This window comes from Melanaphis sacchari, unplaced genomic scaffold, assembly GCF_002803265.2.
Source record: "Melanaphis sacchari strain LSU unplaced genomic scaffold, SCAv2.0 Contig50_pilon_pilon, whole genome shotgun sequence".
NCBI lineage: Eukaryota > Metazoa > Arthropoda > Insecta > Hemiptera > Aphididae > Melanaphis > Melanaphis sacchari.
In genome coordinates, this window is record NW_020271344.1 from 2,073,795 (window position 1) to 2,096,689 (window position 22,895).

Below are 22,895 nucleotides of genomic sequence, written 5' to 3' on the forward strand. Positions count from 1 at the left end.
CATTAAAAATATAAAATATCTTTAATAACAACAACACACCTATGTTTTGTCATAATAAGAATGTTATATAAGATAGATCACACTTCATTATAACACTGAACATCCTAATTGACTAATAATAGATGGTATGAAAAATATATAGGTAAATGTATACAATAATATGAAATGCATAGTTAATAAGTGATTCACAATTATTCTATACTGGGCCCTTTTAAGAATTTCAGAAACACCAAAGTTTCTTAAGGAACATTGTTGAAATACTAAAAAAAATCTTACAAATAAATCTTAATAATAGACAAAATCCATTAATTTTTTAAATAAAATACATATTTTTGGTTCGATTTGTTGGACTTAACAGGAACTATAAAAATATATATATTTTTGTCTATAAGATAAAAAATAAAATAAAAAACAATTATTTTCTTCCATATTTGGTCAACTCATTTTGAGCTCAAATTATTTTTGTTTTCAGATAATAAATATATAAATATTAAATAAATTTAACCATTACAAAAATTGTAAATACTGTTTATAAAAAATAGCAAACTTAAATTTTATTATGTTATCCTTTGGCGTTGGCTGCTACAGGTCTAGATCTCTGTACCAATCTTTTACGTAAGGATTCAGTGGGTGCATGTTGGGTAGGCCTCAATAGTTGTCTGAAGTCAAACCCTTCTGGCAGTCTATTAATGTCTGGAGGATTTAATCTTAAAGTATAAATAAGGGAAAAAATCAATATCATTATTATTTTATAAATATTATACAAATAACTTAATGCCTTCTTGTTATTACACAATATTAACTTACCTTAATGGAGAGACCCATTTTGGTTTATTTACTGGTTGGATGTTATTTGTTTTAGCAGTTATTGAGCTCATCCTAAAATACATTGAAATTCAAAAATAAAAAATAAAGTTAACTAATTAAACTGCTTGATAATTATTTTACCTGTTTTCAGAATCAAATTTACAATAATTTTCATTCACAAGCTTTTTAATGGCATTATGCACCAAACCCTTCTGTAAAAGAAAGATAATTATTTAATTATTAAATCAATAATATAAGATATTCCAAGAATTTGTAATGTATATTAGATAATAACCTAATGAATATTTTATTCATTTATTTTATTTCATACAGTCAGGAAATAATGGGTAATAAAATCAATTAAAAGTATAAATCCAAAATATAATCATTATAAAAAATTATGAATGGGAAATAAAAAATAAATATTTTATGAAATAGAAATACAGTCAGGTGTTTAAAATATTCTTATAGTACCTTTACAAACAAAATTAACACAATAATATATAGAAACATAAATTCTCAAGATAAATAATATATAAAAAAAAAAAAAAATGTTTTGGTTTTATTAGTATCACATTAAATAGTATGTTTTAAATAAATGGATATTCCTATTTTCACTAAATACATTTTTAAGTCAATATAACAAAGAGAAAAATAATAGTTCTCATTTACATATAAACTTATGAACAATAAAGAAACTAATAATTGAATAAGTAAAATAGAAAGTAATAATGATCAATTGTGTTGGCTTACAAACTTTTATACAATTCCACATCTATAAGTTTAATATAGTAATATCAATGCATATTTTATCAATTTAAATGTCAATTAAGTCTTTAAAATTTAAGATTTAAATCTCCCTTTCAAACACACATTTACATTAACTCTTTTTATTATGAGTATAAAAATTATTACCTCAATTATCAAATTATTTTAAGTCTTAAAAAATAGCCAATACAATTGTTATTTGTTATGAATAACTTGAAGTCTACTTTTCTAATTGCGCACATACTACATGCGTGAAATGCATCTAATGGAATTATCAAATTGTACAAGAGCGTACCTGACCAGTTGTATTAAAATCTTTCAAATTGTTCAAACAAATAGAAATATTTGTTTTCTTAATGAACTTGTAGAATTCTTTGTTGCGAGCGTGAACCTTTTATTAGTCACGACATATTATAAAATAATAAATGTTAACCATAATACTTTCAATAACAAATACTTACATTTTTTGAGAAATCAATCAAATGTTTTTCTCTTTCTACTTTTTGTTGAACTTTACACGGCAACACCTTAACACCATTTTGCTGAAAACACATGAATAATGTAACAACTAACTAAATTTACAATATTTGCACTGCTTACTTGGATATAGGTTTTTTTATTTTCTGCCACAATAACAGGACTGACTTTATTTTGATTTTTGATTGGACCATCATTTTCTTTGGGTTCTTGTCTGTATATTGGGGCTACTTCACCAACAGGTATTTCTCCTTTTGACTTTTTTTTCTTTTGTCGTGCAAGCCATCCTCTAGTATGTTTCTGTAATGTTAATACTCCCCATGACATTTGCTTAGCCAACAAAGCTTCTCTATAATGCTTCATTGCCAGCCAACGTCGAACACAACTCTGTACAAATATTATGTGACGTAGCTAAGAATAATAAACGACAAAATATATTAATAGGTATATCGGGAAAATGAATGCTACCAAGTATGTATTATGCCTTACTTGTTTTTCATGTAATTTAGTTAAGTGTTCAATATGGTAATACTTTAAAAATACTTTTGTTTTTCCAATAGCCCAGCCATCTAATTTTAGCTTAACCAACAAGTGTCTACAGTTATCTCTAGTTGGAGGGACTTTCTCATACAATCGGAATCCTAAAATTGCATACCTATAAATCAAAAATAAATTACAAATATACATTATTTTTACTATACATAATATTTATAATAGTATTATTACACTGTTATGATTAAAATTAGTCTGAAAGACATAACTATTTACCTGTTTATAAAATCTTTGAATAATAATCTATGCGAGTATCCATTTCGTCTTATTCGAATTGTTTCCATGACTCCACTGCAGCGTAATTGTGCAACAACTTTAAGTGGATCAAACTGTTTAGGTTGCCGTTGATCATTTGGTTTGATACAACGAACAAATCTAGGCAAACTTACACCTGAATTGTTACAACCCATACGATGTAACAGTTCAGCTAGTGAATGTCTAAAATATGTTGCTGCAGTTTGTTGTCCTCGAGATTGTGAAGCGAGTCCAACTAACCCAGTAGATGAGTCCTGAAATTAGATGAACATTATTTATTTACTTCATACTGTAAAAAATTTTGAAAATAAAATTTAAATATTATTACTTGAGAATAAAGATTGCCAGTTTTGGTAACTGGACTTTGGAATAATGCTCGAACAGTTTTGTTGCTGGATTTTCTTAAAACCTGAATAGCCTCTATAGCTAAAAGGTGCCTATTCTTTTCAAGCATTCCCGATGCTTGATAAGTAACATTGCCAGCAAAATGTTTCACTTCAAATTGCAAAGCATTAGATTTTGGTCTTACATAATAATTACATTTGATGTTGCAATGGAATTTTTCTAAAAATTAAAAATAATATAAAATAATAGATTTACAGAAATTTTAAATTTAATTGATTAAAACTTACCAACTAGTGATCGATCTGTTGCTCTGGGAAAACGACTTTCTTCATCGAGTAATGCCAGTAGGCCCATTGGTCTACTTACAAGCATATCTAATACAGGTCTGTTGTCACAAAAGCCAACATGTTGAACAGGGACACCCTCTGATTCATATTCCTAATAGTATATAAATAATATACATGATATTATTCCACTGACAATTATAATTATATTTTGACTCTATTTTACTTACAGCTTGCTCTAAGGCAAAAACATGCTGGTTAAAAAAATATTGAAGTTGCTCATTAGCAATATTTATACAAAGTTGTTCAAAGGAATTATATGTGAAATTTTCAAAACCGAAAATATCAAGTATTCCTATCACATTGTACTCTTCTCTGAAAAAATAAATATAAATTTATTACCTATCTATTTAGTATTTATTATTTAATATTTATTGGTAAAATCTATTACCTGGTATTATAAAAGGATAATAAGCTATTAATTGAGTTAACCAACCAATCAAATAATCGACTGTACAAAGCTCGAGCAATTGCATCTCTTGTAGCTATAGCTTCTGATACAGAATTATTTCTTTGAATAATTTCACCTCTAGTTACTACACTGTTAACACTCAAACATTCTAAAAGGTCTGAACTTTCAATGTCTAACAAACATGAGGCTAAATAAAAATATACAAGTATGCAATTTGTTAATTAATGATTTTATTTTAAAAATTGTTGAAAAAATGTAATTACTTCTATGAATTGGTGTTAAATCGATAACAGTACTCTTATTGTCTGTATTGTTGTTGGTGATAATTTCTCCAAATTCTATATCACCCAAGTGTAAGATGGCTGCTAAAATGCAGTATATAGAATTTACTTCTTCGTCCTTAAAACCAACTTGTTCAAAAGCATTTTTTAGTTGAGCAAACTTATCCACATTATTCTAAAACAAAACATGTACAATAAAATGTATACCTATACCAGATACTAAATTAGGTAAACTAGTAAATATAAAAAATCCTAACTTGTTTTGTTTTGTTATCTTGACGATCAGATGGAAGATAACTATGCATTTGTCGTAACTCACGATCCAAATGAAACTCTTTGAGTCGTTTATCGTGTTCTAGTCCATCGTAAATGTAATAAAAAGCATGGAAATTACTTTCTCTACTGAAAGAAAAATAAAAAGATTATTTTAAGGTATTATAGGTTATAATAATAATAAAAAAATTACTTTGCTTGTTGAATAACTCTAGATTGTTCTAGTAGGTAAACTGACACTCGGGCTCCCGTTAATTGGCCGCTTTTGGTCATGCTTAGCTCTAAAAATTTTCCAAATCTTGAAGAATTATTATTGATTCCTGTTCTTGCATTTCCGAACGCTTCCATAATAGGATTCATCTGGAGTATTCTTTGCTCCAGGTTTCTGTTTGGTGCCTGTGATAAACACATATTTTAGTGAATAGTTAACATTTTTTGGGGGTTACAAAATTTATTTGAAAATCTAAAGCAAGCTTAGAAAACTATTAAAAATAAATTAATGAATTTTAAAATTGAATAATGACTAAAAGTGCCTGAAAATTTGGATTAAAATTATGTTTGTAGTATCTTACAAAATAAAGTAAATACGTTCTACATTACATTGAGAAATGATTGAATAAAATATAATAATAATAATATGGGCATTATATTAAATGGTATACTTTATAACATTTTATAATTTTTGTACATCACACTTTACATTTTTTATGTCACACATCTGAAGCCATTAGTTCCCTCCCTTTCTAAACTTGCTTATATTTGGAAAATACTATGCAGATTTTCATATTGGTAAAAAATATGTTTAATCTTTTCCAAAAATCTAATGATAAATAAGCACTTAGAAGAATCTACATACATACGGTAGATAGATAGACTCACCTTTCCAAGGTACACGAGTTGTTTAAGCAACAGGTTACCAGATTCAGTTTTTCCAGCGCCGCTTTCGCCACTGATCACAATAGATTGATTGGCTTTTTCGTGGAGCATAAACTGATACGCTGAATCGGCGATCGCGAATATGTGTGGTGGATATGCCGCTCTCATTTGATTGCAATATTTCTTTTGCTCCTGCATAAAACTCATATTATTTACTTTTTCCATATTTAATGATATTTACTATTCTTTTGATAATTTACCGCTGATGTGTATAAGGGAAGCGGCGTAAACGGATTTATGGCCAACAGGATGTCTCCAATGTACGTATAGATGAAATTCATTTGATATCTTTTTTTTAATTGATTAACTATTCTTTCCTATATGAGCATAATAAATAGAATAAAACATTTAGCATTCACCATTAGTATAAGCGGAGTAAATACTATACTATATATAATTTAATATGGCATACCTCTGATAGACTATCTAACGCGGCCAAGTCGTCAACGTAAATGGTAGTAGGAGGATTTTTGCGTTTACTTTTTAGTTTACCATGTTTAGTGGTCACGTCGGGATGTTTTTGTACTCTACCGCAGACTTCTCTTTGATAACGTATTTCAGCTCTGAGTTCTTCACGTACCTGTAAATAAATATATTGAATAATGATAAAATATAAAATATTTACGCCATTTATAAATGTATAATACAACTATAAATTCTCTACAGTTATTATTCATTTTTTAATTAAAACGAAAATTAATTATATCAAAAAATGAATTTTTTGTCTAATTTTCAATTTTTTTACTTTTCTCCTCTTCCAAGCAATAACTATACCCAGTTTATTTTACTGAAAGCCACCCTCAAAGTAGACGATTGAGACTTTTTTACTTCTCCTAAAGGTATTATTATACAACATAGTAAAACCAATATGATAATCACTTTATTCAGAATCTAAAACTAATTTACTAGGTCAAATATATTATACAAAACATCTTAATATAATTATGTAACTAAATTATTAAAGAATTGTTATAATTTATAATCTTAAAAAAGTTAATTTATGTAATTTACCAATCCATTTAAAAAGGTCTGATTGCTATTATTACAAAATGATTGGAAAAAATGATTTAATAAATAAAATCTAATAAAATCGGGTAATATACTTTAATATACTCGTACAAGATTATTATACGTGTAATGACAAAATACTGATACAAGCCTACAAACCAATAGTCTTTGGGGAGTAGAGGCAAAAATAAAACTGATATTTTTAACTAATGTTAGCCAATATAATTTATAAATATATTAGGTATACTATAAGTTATTAATTGGAATATTAGTAATCCTAATTGAGAATGTAATGCGAACACTTTAGTGAAATTTTTTTATCATGAAATAATACAGTATATAAATGCTAATTGAAAATACTCTATAAATTATTTTTGCGCAAAGCCGCATTCAAATATGCTTTCTGTTTTTTTAATTAATGTTTATATTTAAATTGGTTATAGGTTATTCACACATTTACATGCAATAATTTTTTTTACTGTTGATTATACATGTATGTGCATTGTACACTGTATGTGTAGCTATAATGTTATATATGTTAATAAAACAAAGATACTAAAATATTAGCATTTCATTAAGAACTGGAGTTTCTGACTTTCCAATTAATTAACAATTTATATACATATAGATAATAAAATAACCATAGGAGCGTACCCTGTGGATGCATTTGGACCCGTGAACGATGAAAGGGTCATGTATAAGTATGGCGGTGGTTGGCCGCTGCTCAAAATCTTTGATCAAACATCTAGACACAAAGTGCGTTAATTTAGGTGCATCCGGTCGAGCCGACAACGGCAAGACAGGTGGAGGTTCGCGTGGTATTTGAAATAAAGCCCTCATTGGATGTAATCCACTAAGTGGAGGATCTCCAGTAGCTAATTCTATGGCTGTTATGCCTAACGACCATACATCACATCGACTGTCGTAGGACGAATCTCGTTGTTGTTCGCAAGCAATCACCTGGAAAATAAATCAAGCGGTTTATTAATATTATTGTTATATCCACGTTTCAACAATATTATTATATGTATTTCAAATACATATTATAAAAACAACAGGAGGGCTATATTTGATGGAAAATAATTGGTTGAAACATAAAAATTAGAAAAATATTTTTTATTAATCGTATTTATCTAAATCTGTATTGATTTCGAAACATACTTTGTTAGAATAAAATTGGCTCAATAACGTATTTTGTGGGAAAAGTATTTTAGTAGATAATAAGTATTTCATTATTTTTATATAATTTACGTCAAAATAAAACAATATTTTTAAGTTTTTAAATGACAACATACATTTTGATTTCATATCCTGAAACAGAATATTTTTCGGAGATTTTAATACTTAAAAATCGAAATTCAGACGAATAGTTTTTAAATTATAACTTATAAGAATTTAAAGTTTAGATGAGTGGAGAAGTAAATTCAACATTTTGTGGGATAATCCCGTACCAATCTACTTCGCTAACTTCAATTTTAAATACTTCAATTTTTATGTATAAAAATATTTTTCTAAAAATATTCTGTTCTTTAATTTGAAATTAAAAATGTATGTTGCTTATTGTTACCACTCAAAAAAGTAAAAATTCAAAATAAATATTACGACAAAAATTATTAAAAAATATTGTTTTATTTTTTTTGTAAATTACGTAAGAAAAATATTTTAAAAATCTTTATTGTTTTATGAAATGAGTTTTGTTTGATTAAAAATCACTTTGTATACAATACATTTTAAAACACTTAAATAATATTATAATTTATAATCAGTAACTAATAAAAAAGTCAAAATGAAAATAATAAATAATATTATGTATTAAAATTAAAATTTGCGGTTGAATTGAATCATAAAAGGTAGGATTTTAGTAACATGTATATGGTATAATGATGTTATAAAACATTTTTATGATATGAATCACGTTAATAATAACCTATGGTATTATTTATATACAATTTCAATATATATTTACCACATTATATGATCACAGTTTAAACAATTAAATTATTTATATACTTAATTATTTGATTATAAAAAAAAAAATAGTTGATTATAGCAAATAATATATGATAAACATGTGTATAAGATAGTATTGTGCATAAAAGTGAAATTTAATTAAAAATTACTAGTTTGACACGACGACGACAACGACCTCTTCTAATAAGTTTATATTAAATATTATAATTTCAACTATTTAATTTTCTAATAATTATACGATAGCGTTTAAAAAAAAAACTGGATAACGATATTTATGATGACTCTCGTTTTAAAAATTAATTAATAGGAAGTAAAGTGTTGTATGGTTATATCGATAGCTAGTAGGTAGTATTAATAAATATCCAAATAATTTTTACAAAAACAGATTTCTTTCTTATTTCTTTTTTCATAGATAATTTGTTTACTAGGTACATATAATTCACTATTTTTATTTATTTGGATCTAATATCACAAATATGGATTACACAAAATATACATTGCATCATATATTAATAATTTATAAAAACACTGAAAAAATACATTTAAGTAATATTGAATACCTACAAAATAATTTTTTATGGATTTTTGTGTTCGAAAAATGTTGTCCCCTTGTTGTTTTATTAAACAATATGCATACTAAAAACTAAATATTGTTATCACGAAAAATATTTACACATAATGTACAAAAGATATGGACATAACAACACGACAATTTTATTCATATATTTTTATTATTATATATTAATATATTAATTTTTACAATCTGTATTTATATTTATAAAATAAGCGAAATTGGTAGAAAAGAGGGTATAGTGACATGATATGCTTAGGCGAGGAAATTACCCATTGATACCTTATTATACATAAAAATTAAAATATAGACATTTTCCTTATCAAAGGACAATCCGAGAAAAGATATTAATTTTTTAAATTAAGAATTTCGGATTGCTACTAATGTCCATAAAATTGCAAAGTCAGAAAAGGATAAGTTTTTTTATTAGGACTTTGATATAGACAATGCATTCAATACAAGCGATAAATACATTCAACCGTAGACGGTTTGAGACGGAATTACAATATTAAGAGGACGTATATCCGTAATGTTGTATTCGTCTTAAACTCTTACAAGTGCATAATATACCAACATAGCAAATATAAGTTCACGTTTAGCTTCGTTAGTTTTACCTTTAGAGTGTATTGACCTATTATAAAAACTAATAACATTTCTACATTGTCATTCGTCAGTGATTTTTTAGAGGGTTTGTTCAAAATTTTATTTAAAGAAAAAATTTTAAAAATGTACAAAACGTTGTAAATACGTATAAATCTATAAATATATTATACTTTGGTGGTCAATTACAATCAATGTATAGTCACTAAAGTTTAAAAACAAATATGAAGTTAATCATCTACATTTAATTCACTATTTTAATGATCACTGATGATCAGTAACGTAAAGTATTAATAAGTTTTCAATTAATAAAAAAAAACTATATAACGTTACATATTTCAAAACTAGCCGGTGCATCATTTTACGCAGCGTTTATAAGATCACACAAGTTTCTCTAAACAGTCTAAACCATGAAGTATCGCGTGCTAATGATGCCCACATTTGGCATTAATAATGAGTTATCGACGATAATATACTTAAGTATATGTGTAACTAAGTAAACGTGACAAGATGAACCTTTTTTAAATAGTCAATACTTAAACTGCGACAAAAAAAAGTATGGATCCTAAATAACTGCAATTAAATATATAGTAAAAATTAATAAATTATACAGGTTTACCTATTTCTAAATACTCGTACTATTGGTACCTACTCATACCTATTAGAGCCGGACATTCAGTTACAAGATATTATCAACTTATAACAACTTATCCAAATGTTAGTTACTTTTTTCATAATTATTTATTTCCATACAGGTACCTATTTAAATTTATATTAAATATCTTATAAAATTGTATTTTATTTATACACATGGCCAATCATGTAAGTATATTGCAACTTAATACATTTGTAACCTGTCGTAGCTTACGTTTCTAATATCAAGAAAAAATCGTAGACATATGCGACATACGTTGCTCTAAGTACATCAGTAATTACTACTTATCATACATATCAGTCCATAATTATACACTAAATAAAAACTGAAACTTAAGTTAAACATAAAAAAAACAGGCATTATATACTCTATATAGTTGAAAATTGTAGTACCTATTTAATATAATATTTATGTACCCATTTTATAAGTTTAATTGTTTTTTATAACATTTTACTACAAAATGTGTACGATTAGGTCTGGTTATTTTAGCATATTAATACAGTGGCTTTTTTTTTTTATTTACCAAACGTCAGTTTATATAAAATGTATATACCGTTATAGTTAGAGATACATACGGAATAATTCGCCGACAGAGTAACAAGCATAATGAAATCGTATCGCGCACACGGCCTACCTATTTACTTGTGGTAAACGGTCACGAATCTTTTCATTCGATTTTCAAGGGAATCTTGGGTGCTGACAGTAGTTATTCATGGTCGATTATACAGCGAACGCGATATATTGTTATTATTATTATATTTTATTACGTATAATAAACTATGTTGTATATTATTATTATAATATAAGTATACCTGTTATATACACACGTGCATTAGTTAGTGCGCGAAAGCGATGAGCAATTTTCACTCAATTATCCTATCTGATAGGTCCGGGAGAACTTCACTTTAGCCGATATTCAAATTAGACGGCACGCACGCGATATGAATCATAGAGCCATGGAAGACGTTATTTAATTTGTTCACGGCAGTCGCGGCAGCGGTTAAAAAAATAAAAATCGTATCTCTCGCCGTCGCTACAATTTGCAGTTGGTCTGCAAGTCATACGTGTATTTATATATACGAGAACGATATACCTATATATACAATATACTACAGTAAAACGTGTAAACAACCATTGTAGAAAGTAGATACAAACGGGAACTAGAGAAAAAAATTTGTTTTTGTAATATAAGTATAATATTATGTATACGCACATATACCAGAGAGTCGCGACGTTACGTATGATGCGCAGTGTCGGTGCACGGGTCCCATCCCCCGGCCATAGGTATTAATCGCCAGCCAAACTGGTCGTGGTACTTGTTATAATATTCTACATGGCGAATGATAAGCTATACGATACGAATACTATACTCTTGATGTCTCTGCTACAATCAGAATTCTCGATTATCGTGTTTATAATGATAATCACTTAATTGAGAATATGTATATTTTTCGGTCGCGATTGACTCTCTCGCCGAAAGCCACTTCTTAATAATATATTAACAGCGACGGCCGACAGAAACCAAAAAAAAAAAAAAAAAAAAAAAAACATTAGGAAACTAATTATACCTTACAGATTTCTATTTTCTCTCAAAATGTTTTTTTTTAATTTAACATCATATCACTATTTTTTCATTCCTTCAAACAACGAAATAACGACCTTACACAACAACTCGCGAACAGCTATCATTGCAACTCGCTGTATTATTATACGGCTGTGGACCGTGTACAAATAATATACTATCGAAAACTTATTAATATGTTACAAATATTAAACTCTAGGTAAGTATTGTATTGTGAGTATATCATTATTGAAGGTGTGGAGGAGTTAGTGAAAACTATGTCGGTAACCCTAGCAAAATGCAGCGGCTGTAAATACCAAATGAAATGGAAAACGAAACGGCCGAGTGCATATATTTTTTAGATTATTATTAAAACAGTTTTCATCGCAAGTCAACCAAATAACGACAATAATATCAAAGAACACGTAGGTCAAAGTGCATCGATGCATACTCATTCCCACTTTGCATTATTGTTCATAAAATCAAAACTGTATATATATATACATATATATCTATTTAATTTTCTTTAAAAAAGTTTAAATCTTAAAAACTGATTTATGTTTTAAGACACTTTAAAAACAGACCTGTTGACGTAGAACGTATTATATTTAAATAAATATTTTATTTTTTAATTTTCAAAAAAAAAAAAAAAAAGTAGAAAAGTATGATTGTACATAATATATGTCTGTATATATGTACAAGTATGCAATTAAATTATATTTTTAATAAAGATACAGGTTTTTGTATTTATAAAAAAAAATATAGTAAATAACATTATTTTCAACACGATTTTTATTCACATTGTCAATATATGATATGAAATACGTCAAACAGTCAGGGAATGTACAAAGAAAGATTCTATAATAGTAAATTGCAGTAAATTATTTGAACCTCGTATAGAAAAATGACGATTAATGTTTTTTTTTTTTTGAAGAGTCATACTCGACTTTTACTATTTATGTCAATTTCAAGAAATCACCGTTCCCTTATGTGAACATTCAGTGGTTATTATTGATTGATAATATATCTAACAAAGTATATAGGCATTTAAAAATTATTATTCAATATAATGTAAGTATAATTAATTAAGGGATACCTATTTATTTATTTTTAAATAGAGAGCATTAAAAAATCACCCTAATCAGTAACTTACAGTATCTTAATTGTATTCGTACCTACTTTACAAAAACACAAAAATTCACAAGACATTAAATAAAATAGTTATTTTGTTTCAGGATTCACTGAGATAAAAACTATCATTAAAATAATTTGTTTTTGCTCTTTAACATTGTTCACAAAACTAAGCATATTATTTAATTATTAAAAACTGTTAGACATAAATATTATTTATTGTTGTAAAAAAAAAAATTACTGATCAGAAAATTAGTTATTTTTTAGAAAAAATTGGCTGTTATCAGTTTACATTAATATATAAACATTATTATTTATAAAATTTAAGATTATCATCATAATTATACATTTAATTTACACAGAAATCAGGAATGTTTTTGAGTTCACGTAGTTCATGAAGAGATAAAATCGATAATGATATAGTATATAATAAAACACATATTATTATAGTCAGTACAATTAAGTACTAAACAACGATGGTTTAAGAATTCGTAATTTTTAAATACCAATATTATAAAGACTTAGACATTTTCTCTATAATTAATTAACAAGGTGCAATATGATAGTACTTATTGCATTATGATGTACAAAATATCCAGTGATAAAAATATAGGTAGAATCAAATTATTTCTACAATTACCTATAATTATTGCTAAAAAAAACGATTGCTTATGTTTTTAAAAACGAATTTTAAAACAGCTACCTATATTTAGAAAAAGATGATGGGGAAAGATTTACTAACTAAAAATATATTATAAAGAAACAAATATATAGTTTTATTAATTTATCTTAAAATTTGGTTTTTCAAACTTAAATTAATTACTACGATTAAGTTTTATACAAAATATTCCTTATAATGTACCTATTTAAGTAATACCTATATTTTAAAACTGTATAATGAATTTATCTAACTTTTATAATATTACAAGAATAGCGTAGCTAGAGTATAACTAAATGGCTGCTGCCTCTGAGTTTTTTTGTAGCAGTGGATAGATGAGTAATGGCTAACAAATAAAAATTCAGTATTTTAGTATTTACTATGAATAATAGTTAAAAATATGACAGTAAATATCTTTATTAGTTTTTGAGTGGGTGAGTTAGTGGAATATTAAACCTAAGCAACTGAAAAACATTAAGTTAATTACCGATCTCATACTTGATTAAATAACTACAATATTATAAATACCTAATCAATAAATACGATACTTAAATAGTTATTAATTCATAAATAGGTTGAATTATATCATATAACTCAATAATATAAAACTTAATTATGTATTATAAGCCCTGAAAAAACTTCAAAAAATAAAGCTGATTTCAAAAATAAAATTATTAAAAACTTGGCGTACTATTTTGTATGAAAATTATACAAAAAATTAATACTTATTTTATTATAAAATAATTTTTCAGAGAACGATGTATTTAATAAGCGTAAAAACATAACAAATAGTTTAAAAATAAATTATTCTAAAAAGTATAGACCAAGTATTGACTGTATAAAACCTAAATCGTTTAATAATTTAAGTAATTGATGTGAATAAATATTTAAAAATAAATACCACAATAATTAAGGCTAATAAAGATTTAAGTCATTCGTTATTATCTATTTGTTCAAATCTATTATGTAAACATATTGTATATTTATGTATGTCATAATATACTTGGGTAATGTATTTTTATTGTATTTAAGTATCTATTGTAATTATAATATAAATATTAACCATAGAATGTTGTGTAAAATTATTTTTAATAACTCTTTATCTCTAATTCAGGTTATGCTTGTGGGAGGTAGAAAACCTTATTGTGCTATACTTGATGCAATAATTTTTAAGTTTAGATGTAATATTATTGTAACTAGTAGATAAAACAAATTTATGCAAACCTTTATTTCAGAACTACATAGTTAAATAGATAATTGTTTTGTAACAGCAAAATATGTTTTACAGTCTTATTGATTTATTTTATTTTTTTGACAATCAGGAATTGGAACTTTGGAAATGAGTAGGTTATACCTTATGTATTTTAAAGTTTATAATAATAATAATTTATAAGCAAACAAACTAAAATAATTACAAATGTATTATAATGTTTATGTTAACAAATAAATTGTATATTATTAACTTAGTTTTAGATTCAAATATAGTAATCAGAGAAAGTTTTAATGCTCAGTCATATTTTCCGATGTATTTTAGCATACTTTGAAATCTACTAACCTATATATAGTGTTTTAAAAATGCATTTATCTAAAAAACTATATAAAAAATAAGAAAAAGCTCTTAACTATAATCAACAATTAATAAAGTATAATTATGAATTATAACATGAAGGTTATATACCTTTTAGTACAACGCGTAGTAAGTATACAATTCGATTTCACACTCCACCAATAATTGAAGAAATATCTTCAATGTGGTGAAGGCTTATAATGAACAAAAAAAGGAATAAGTAAAACATTTAATAGTAAGGATTTTAAAAAAATTTGACAAAAGATGATACCCGTGTAATATACACTTATCCATACAATTTTGGATATATTATTAAATACACTATAAGCTTTGATATACATAGATATATATATTTAATTTGAAAATACAGGAGTAGAAAGAAAAATTATTATTTAAATACTTAAAAAGAATAATACTACTTAATAGAAAATAATCGGTCATAATTTGTCAATTTAAAGACTGATTAATTTATCATCAAGTATTAACGTTTAATTTAGATCAATTATTATTTATGATTCTTTATTGATAATCTTATTTATAAGATAGTATTCAGTTTAATTAATATATTGTGTTTATGTTTATTTATTATGGAAGAGTATAATTGTTTTTAACTTTCTTTAGTTCATAGTTTGCATAAATTATAAGAAAGTCTGATTTTTGGGTTAAGCCGGTCAAATATATACAATTATGAAAAAAGTAACAAACCATAAAGCGTAAAAACTGTCAGTATATTATTCAAAAAACAATCTTATCAGATAAATTATTAAAATAATCGGTGGACCTTATCTTAATTATCTAGCCTTATGGTTAAAATAAGGCTACTGCAATAAGAACAGTATTTAGACCAGTTATTTTAAAAATTATAATATGTTAAAACTATTTAACTTATACTTAAGTAGTTAAGTATAAGTAAATTTTTTTAAAACTGTATTACACATTTTAATAAAATAATTTTGAAATATCATGATCGTTGGTAAAAAAACTATACGATCCACGCTTAGTATGTATCAAGTACGTAGTACGATAATATACGAGCAAACTAAGTAATTTTTATAATATGGGAGTTACAATGTCCAAGAGAGGAAAAAATATATTGATTTTTATAGTTATAATTGTTATAAATATTCTGCTTACTAATCAATGAGTCAAATTCGTTGACGATATGCAAAGGATATACAATTTTATTCTATAAATAATAACTGTTATATATTTGTAGATTCTTATGTTTTTATATTACCTATTAGCTCAATATTTAGGTACTCTTTGAAAATACTTTTTTTTCTTCTAATTTTTCCATCGAAACAACCGTCAGGTAAATATAAATTGTATTTGTGGCCGAATAATTAGGTAATAAAATGTAAATAAATATTGTACATAAAGCAGAAAAATAAAATGTGACCCAATCACTGACCTAAATCACATTATATTGATATGCAATGGAATTAAAGGAATACAATCGGGGGCTGATTATTTTTTAATAGAGGATAATGATTGACGATAAATGATAGTTAATAAGCAGCTGAGTTAGGTATTTGGATAATAATTGTTAATTAGCACAATGTACACATTTTAAACTAAACCATATACAATATACATTATACACGGCTAAACGGATAACGCGAGTCAAATACTTAATTATAATTGAAAATAACTATAGACATGGGGAAAAGGTGACAAAATCCAAAAATGAAAGTTAGAAAGTTTATTAAAAGTATAGATTTTTTAACATTAGGTGATGAAAAAATAAAAATAATATTTTTATTGTAAACATAGCATAAATGGCCCTTATTTATCCTTAATATATCAATCATTAAATGTAACACCTATTTATTTATAGTATTAATTTCCCGTTTTCGTAAAATTATTTTTAAATTAATGGTTATATTTTTTTTTTTAATGCATTATTTATAATAAATACAAGTAAACAATACTTTTTAGATCATAGAAAATCTACCATCTAATATTCAAAATTTATCCAAAAGTTTATTAATATTCTGAACTAATTTATTTCGATTTTAAATTGTATATAATTTTTTTCTTATTTAGGCATTTTTAAATAAGATAAGGTATTCATTGAACCAGTAAATAGCAACAAAAACAAATTCTTGACCGTAAATATTTTAACGTATATATTAAAATATATATTTAAAAGCGATGCATGACTAATCAGTAATTTTTAACTATGTTTAGTATAATGAATAAGTGTTCTAAAATCATCATAATACCTATAAATGAAGAGGTAACGTATTTTTTAAGCATTTAATGTTTAAAAATATATACAATAAATAAATAAATGATAAATTTTGTTATTAAAAATAATAATAATAACGAATTTTACAGATTACATAAATGATAAAAACAAAAATACATTATATATATTACGGCTAAAAGATATGTTTTTTTACCGCTTTAAGCCTTGAAAATATTGTGAGACAGATAAACGACGATGATATAGGTAGGTAATATAATCCGCAGAAATATACACAACACGGAAAAAGTCACATTCACATAAACAAAGTCGTGTTTAAACAACACAATGAATGAAATATAAAAAACGATAAAAATATTTTAGGTAGAAACAAATATAATGAATGATCAACAAAGGTATTTTATACAGAAATTATTTATTGAAATGTGCCGGGTATACGATACGAAAGACATCAGTTGCTAAGACATCCGTCCGCATTCAACGACTGTACGATAATAATGATAATATCATTATTCCCATCGACTGCGGTCAGGATCGAAGAAAAAGAAACGCGTGGCGGTGGCGAAAACCAGTCGTCCGGAGGCGATGATGTTCTATACCGATTTCTCGGCAAAACAGAATAACGTACAGACGCGAATATTATTTTATTTCCTCTTATTATTATCCATCACCGAAACAGACATCGTAGTAAGACTCGATGACCTGTTCCGATTCTGAAACACTGCCGTCAATTGCACGGCATTTCCGTTCTTCACCACTACCATGCGAACTTATCGTAATTGATAACCGGTAGGTAGTTCACGTTACCTACTGCTATACCCTCCGTTAAACTTAACAGTCTTCTTCGTCATTATTGTTATTATGATTATTATATATATATATATATTTGTTACATATTATTTATACTTATTATATATAACATAAAAGTGTATTCATATTGTTAATAGAGCGAAAACCCAAACAACCGTACTATATGTATGAGTACTGCCAAAACTCTATACGAGTTATAAGTTTTTTAAACCGTTCTCTTACAAATTTCGTTTTATTAAATGGACAACGGGTGTAATAAAAAATAACCAATAATAATTTGGTGCTATACGCGTAGACTTTCTTGATAAAAGTCAATAAAAAATATTTTTCTGTTCAATTTCACTCATGTTATTTTGCTGTGTGTATACATACATAAAGAAGAATTTCAACAATTCCGACAGTACGAGTGAAATTTAATAGATATAGTATATTGTAGATTATATATAATAGGGGCAAAAGGACTATGGAAGTCTCCTTTAAAAACTTAGAATATTACAGAAATTAAGTTCGTTACAGAAACGTTTTAGCTATAAACTCTAACTTAACGGCTGTTATCAAATTCTGACACAAACATAAAAATCGAATTTAAAGATATACTAGTTCCATCTTATATTTTAAAATGAATATACTAAATCCGTCTTGTGTTATTCATTTTGTTATATCAATTAAGATAATAATTAGATTATATTTAGATTATAATTAGTCCGTTTTTAATTTTGCATTATTTATTATATATATATTTTATAAGTAATTTTATACTACGTATACTAATAAATAAAATTTACGACTTAATAACGCGGAATTGAATTTCATGATATTATATCATTTAGAGATAAAGATAATAATGATTTCAGTGATCACACTTAATACATTTTTCAGTTGTTATTTGTAAAAGTCTGTGTCTGATGGAATAATAATTTATATTAAAAATGGATTGTATATATAGTGAAAAAGGTTTATTTTTAATAGTTAAAAATTAATTTTAATTTTGTTTTTACACAGAATTAAAAAATAATATTGAACGCTAGAAGTGTATTAAAATGCATGAATACAGTTAAATCAAATATTGTGATTAGAATTTGTAAAAAAAATATCTTACAGATTTCATCCAATTACAATTTTTTTAAATTTTTTTATTTTACCTAATAATATGATAATTAGATTTTAACTATTTAATATTTATGTACATACATTTAAAAGTTGTATTATATTGCTAGAATGTATTATTATTGAACTTTTTAATTACTTTTTTTCATTTATTTTATGACAACAATATTTAATATTTATGTATATTGTTATACATTTATTTTTGTATTCATTTCATAACAATATTTGAATATATTATTACGATTAAATTATGAAAATGTACTAATATTGTAGTTAACCTTCTTTTTTATTAAGGACGGTACTAGTATATAAAACTTTTTTTAAACAGGACAAAATTAATGTGAAAAAAGGATGCAACAACTTAATTTTACTCTTACTTTTATATAGTAACTTTTCATTGATTTTGATATAAAATATCACGTAGAACACGGTAAATTATATCGTGTGCAATATTAAAATAGGTATTAATTAAATAAGGTATCTAATACTAACTATTATACAACTGAAAAAAGCTTAACACTGAGACATCATATTATTATTCATTCAAATCACTTATTAATAATAAGCGTAAGAACAATTTAGAAAAACTATGTTTAGTATTTACAATTTAACTAAGAAAAGTAAATTACGAATAGAAATTTAATATGCTTTAAGTTAGTCTCGGCTTAAAACAAAACATCATGTAAATATACAGCACGGATTTTTATGCAAAAACATATTTTTCCTTTTCCTTTTTTTGGATATTTATTTTGTTAGTTATCTTAACAAATCATAATAATTTGAATCTAATGGTGAAATTTTTTTTCATATTTCTGCATATTAATGGTTGTTGCATATTTTTGCATACTTTAACAAAATTCGAAATGTACCTATTGCATATTTTCACAAAATTCGAAATGTATTGCATATTAAAACAACATTTTTGCTTTAAATATTTAAATAATTAATTATTATAAGTTGCTTAATTTGTTAATTTTAAATAAATAAAAACAATTTCCTTGTATATTTTTTTACATATTTTCATGATATTTACTGCATATTATATGGAATATTTCGATACTTCTTAGTGCATAAAAATCCGTGTTCTACTTATACATATATAACAAAATCCAAAAGTAGATTATTAATATTTGTAGTTTTCGTATAACCATAATGAAATAAATGGAAATTTATGTAGAACTTGACATTTTATTACCTATTCATTTTAAAGTTTTTTTTTTTTAACTATAATGGAATAAATAATATAATTTTTATTAGTTGCAAATTAATTAAGTTTCATAATGTTGATAAAATAGTGATCTATTAAATTGTATAAATATATTACAACAACAATAAGAATTTACAGTAATGTAATTCACAAAGTGCAGAAGTGCAGAACACTTCCGTCCGTAGTTATTTTAAAATAATGTTAAGCGTATGTGTACTAAAGTATAAAATACAGGTCAGCTGTTAATTAATAAAAGTAGGTATATACTAAATATGTGTCATAATATAAATAACCATTAATCAATCTTTTGGACTGCATACATTTAAAACCCTATATCATTTATATAGTAATTAGATTACAGTTTTAAATTCTTTATGAGATTAGATAAATAAGTATTATCAATGTGAATATATGCCGCCACATTAAATTTGAAAGCCAGTATTAAATTTTAAAACGAATCTATTTATTTATTTATTTTTTTTTTAAGTATAGGTATTACGAATTGAGTAATTCAAATACGCCCAAAGTACCCTCTGCAGTGTCAAATTTTCAATTGATGATTAATATTTTACTTATTTAATTTAACATGTTTTACTTTTAAACGACATACTGCTTTCAATAATATAGTATATGTTAATTATAATGTATACAGTAACATTTATAAATATATATATATATATAATACTAACAACATTTGGCATTATTAAATTAAAATATATGATATATATAATGAGCACTTAATTGCTATCGCTGATGTAAATAATTAATAACAAAAAAAAAAAAAAAAGACTAAATAAAATAAAAATATAAAACCTAAACGAGAAAGTCATCATAACTTGATTGACGGTTAACAAAAGACATAGCTCTCTTTATAGAGTAGTCTTCTAAATAATTTCTTGTCACTAGAACTAAATAGTAAAGGTTTCATGAACGGGTTATTCTTAGAATGCGAAAACCTATTCTAGACAATAGGACCACAAGCAAAGTGAATTAATCATGACAGAAACTAAACTATTTAAAAATTGAATATCGTTTATATTTTTCTTTTTGTTCGGAGTAGATAAATTAAGATTCATTAAGACGTATTAATGGTCATGGGGTTCATGATTAATACCCATAAATCGAGAAACCATCTTTAAAAAAACAATGCTAAACGCGTTCAATTTGAGTTAGTTGCGTTTAGTTCTTTGGGACCATACCACAGACCCATACTCTACAATTGATCTAACTAGAGAGGTGTATAATACCAACAGACATTATCCAGAAATGACTGACCCCGTTAATCGTCTAATAAATTCTATAGCTTGCAACATTTTGCCAACCATCTAGTCAATATATGGTGCAAAGAATAATGTTGAAGTAAAAATAAAATCTAAATCCTTAACTTGGTTTATTTGATGAAATATCGCATTATCAATAAAATAGTTAAAATGAAGAATGGAAAAGCTTCTCGAAAAGGAGATATTATATATACTATGTAACTTTAAAAGTATTTTATACATAGATACCTATTAATACTGCCCATAATCAGTTTTAGACGAAAATAAAAAAAAATTAAAGGTAATATCATTGATGATAAATACTGATATTTATAATCAATAGTAATATCTATCTACCCAGCTGTTTTAAAATGAATCTAAATTTATTTTTAGCTAAAATATAGAGTAATCGGAGTTGTAATTTTTTTTAGTTTTTTAATTCTCAGAAGTACTCGTTTAATTGTCTAGACTATTTTAACTAAAATTTTAAATTAAATAAATTATATTTGGCGTTTAAGTTTTCAATGATGTTAGTATACATTATATCTTAAAGTGCAATTGAATTTTTTATCTTTATAAATTTATCATCATGTTGATCATACTCAGATTATTTCTACATAATTTAAAAAAAATAAAATTGTATCGTTTCATGTCAAATTTATTATTTTACAAATGTATTAGGGCAGCTAGATAACATGCATTTTTAACTTTTATTATTTATTATTAAAAAAGAGCATGATGTCTAATAGTATAATTTACTACAAAATACATTTATTTTTAACGAAAATGAAATAATAGATTAGAGATTAAAATAATACAAGTTTTAAATTACTTGGTTGGTAAAAATATGTTTTCCATATTTTAGTAATAACATTGATATTGTAATGGTAAGTAAATTAATGAAAAGTAATACCACAGAATATAACAATACTAAGAATTTCTAATACTTCTTAATGTTTCTATTTTTTAATAGAACAAAGATTTGATGGGACCCGCTTAGCTGCTTGGACGTAATACGTACACCTTGTAAGATTTAACTTTTGTAAAAATATCACACGTTGATCAATTTTAGTTTATCATTAGTTCTTCGCTATATATAATATAATATATAAATTAACATAGTTAACTATT

The 22,895-nt window shown here is 25.3% G+C and overlaps 1 protein-coding gene across 3 annotated transcripts in view; it reads right to left on the reverse strand.

The window, feature by feature from the left end:
* LOC112599293 (myosin-IIIb-like) overlaps positions 1-22,895 on the reverse strand; it is a 34,702-nt gene continuing 11,807 nt past the window's right edge. The window contains exons 6-23 of one of the 3 annotated variants that reach the window (XM_025346117.1): positions 7,113-7,418; positions 5,863-6,030; positions 5,651-5,767; positions 5,394-5,582; positions 4,708-4,910; positions 4,499-4,640; positions 4,224-4,416; positions 3,940-4,147; positions 3,719-3,863; positions 3,492-3,642; positions 3,188-3,423; positions 2,821-3,113; positions 2,542-2,707; positions 2,176-2,463; positions 2,037-2,117; positions 949-1,019; positions 808-879; positions 1-707 (exon numbers count right to left, since the gene is read on the reverse strand). In XM_025346117.1, the coding sequence (XP_025201902.1) occupies positions 563-707; positions 808-879; positions 949-1,019; positions 2,037-2,117; positions 2,176-2,463; positions 2,542-2,707; positions 2,821-3,113; positions 3,188-3,423; positions 3,492-3,642; positions 3,719-3,863; positions 3,940-4,147; positions 4,224-4,416; positions 4,499-4,640; positions 4,708-4,910; positions 5,394-5,582; positions 5,651-5,767; positions 5,863-6,030; positions 7,113-7,418 (3,174 nt within the window). In that variant the 3' untranslated portion in view covers positions 1-562. Of the gene's footprint in view, positions 708-807; positions 880-948; positions 1,020-1,644; positions 1,967-2,036; positions 2,118-2,175; positions 2,464-2,541; positions 2,708-2,820; positions 3,114-3,187; positions 3,424-3,491; positions 3,643-3,718; positions 3,864-3,939; positions 4,148-4,223; positions 4,417-4,498; positions 4,644-4,707; positions 4,911-5,393; positions 5,583-5,650; positions 5,768-5,862; positions 6,031-7,112; positions 7,419-22,895 lie in introns of those variants that run through there. The other 2 variants (XM_025346116.1, XM_025346118.1) reach the window with 2 other exon arrangements.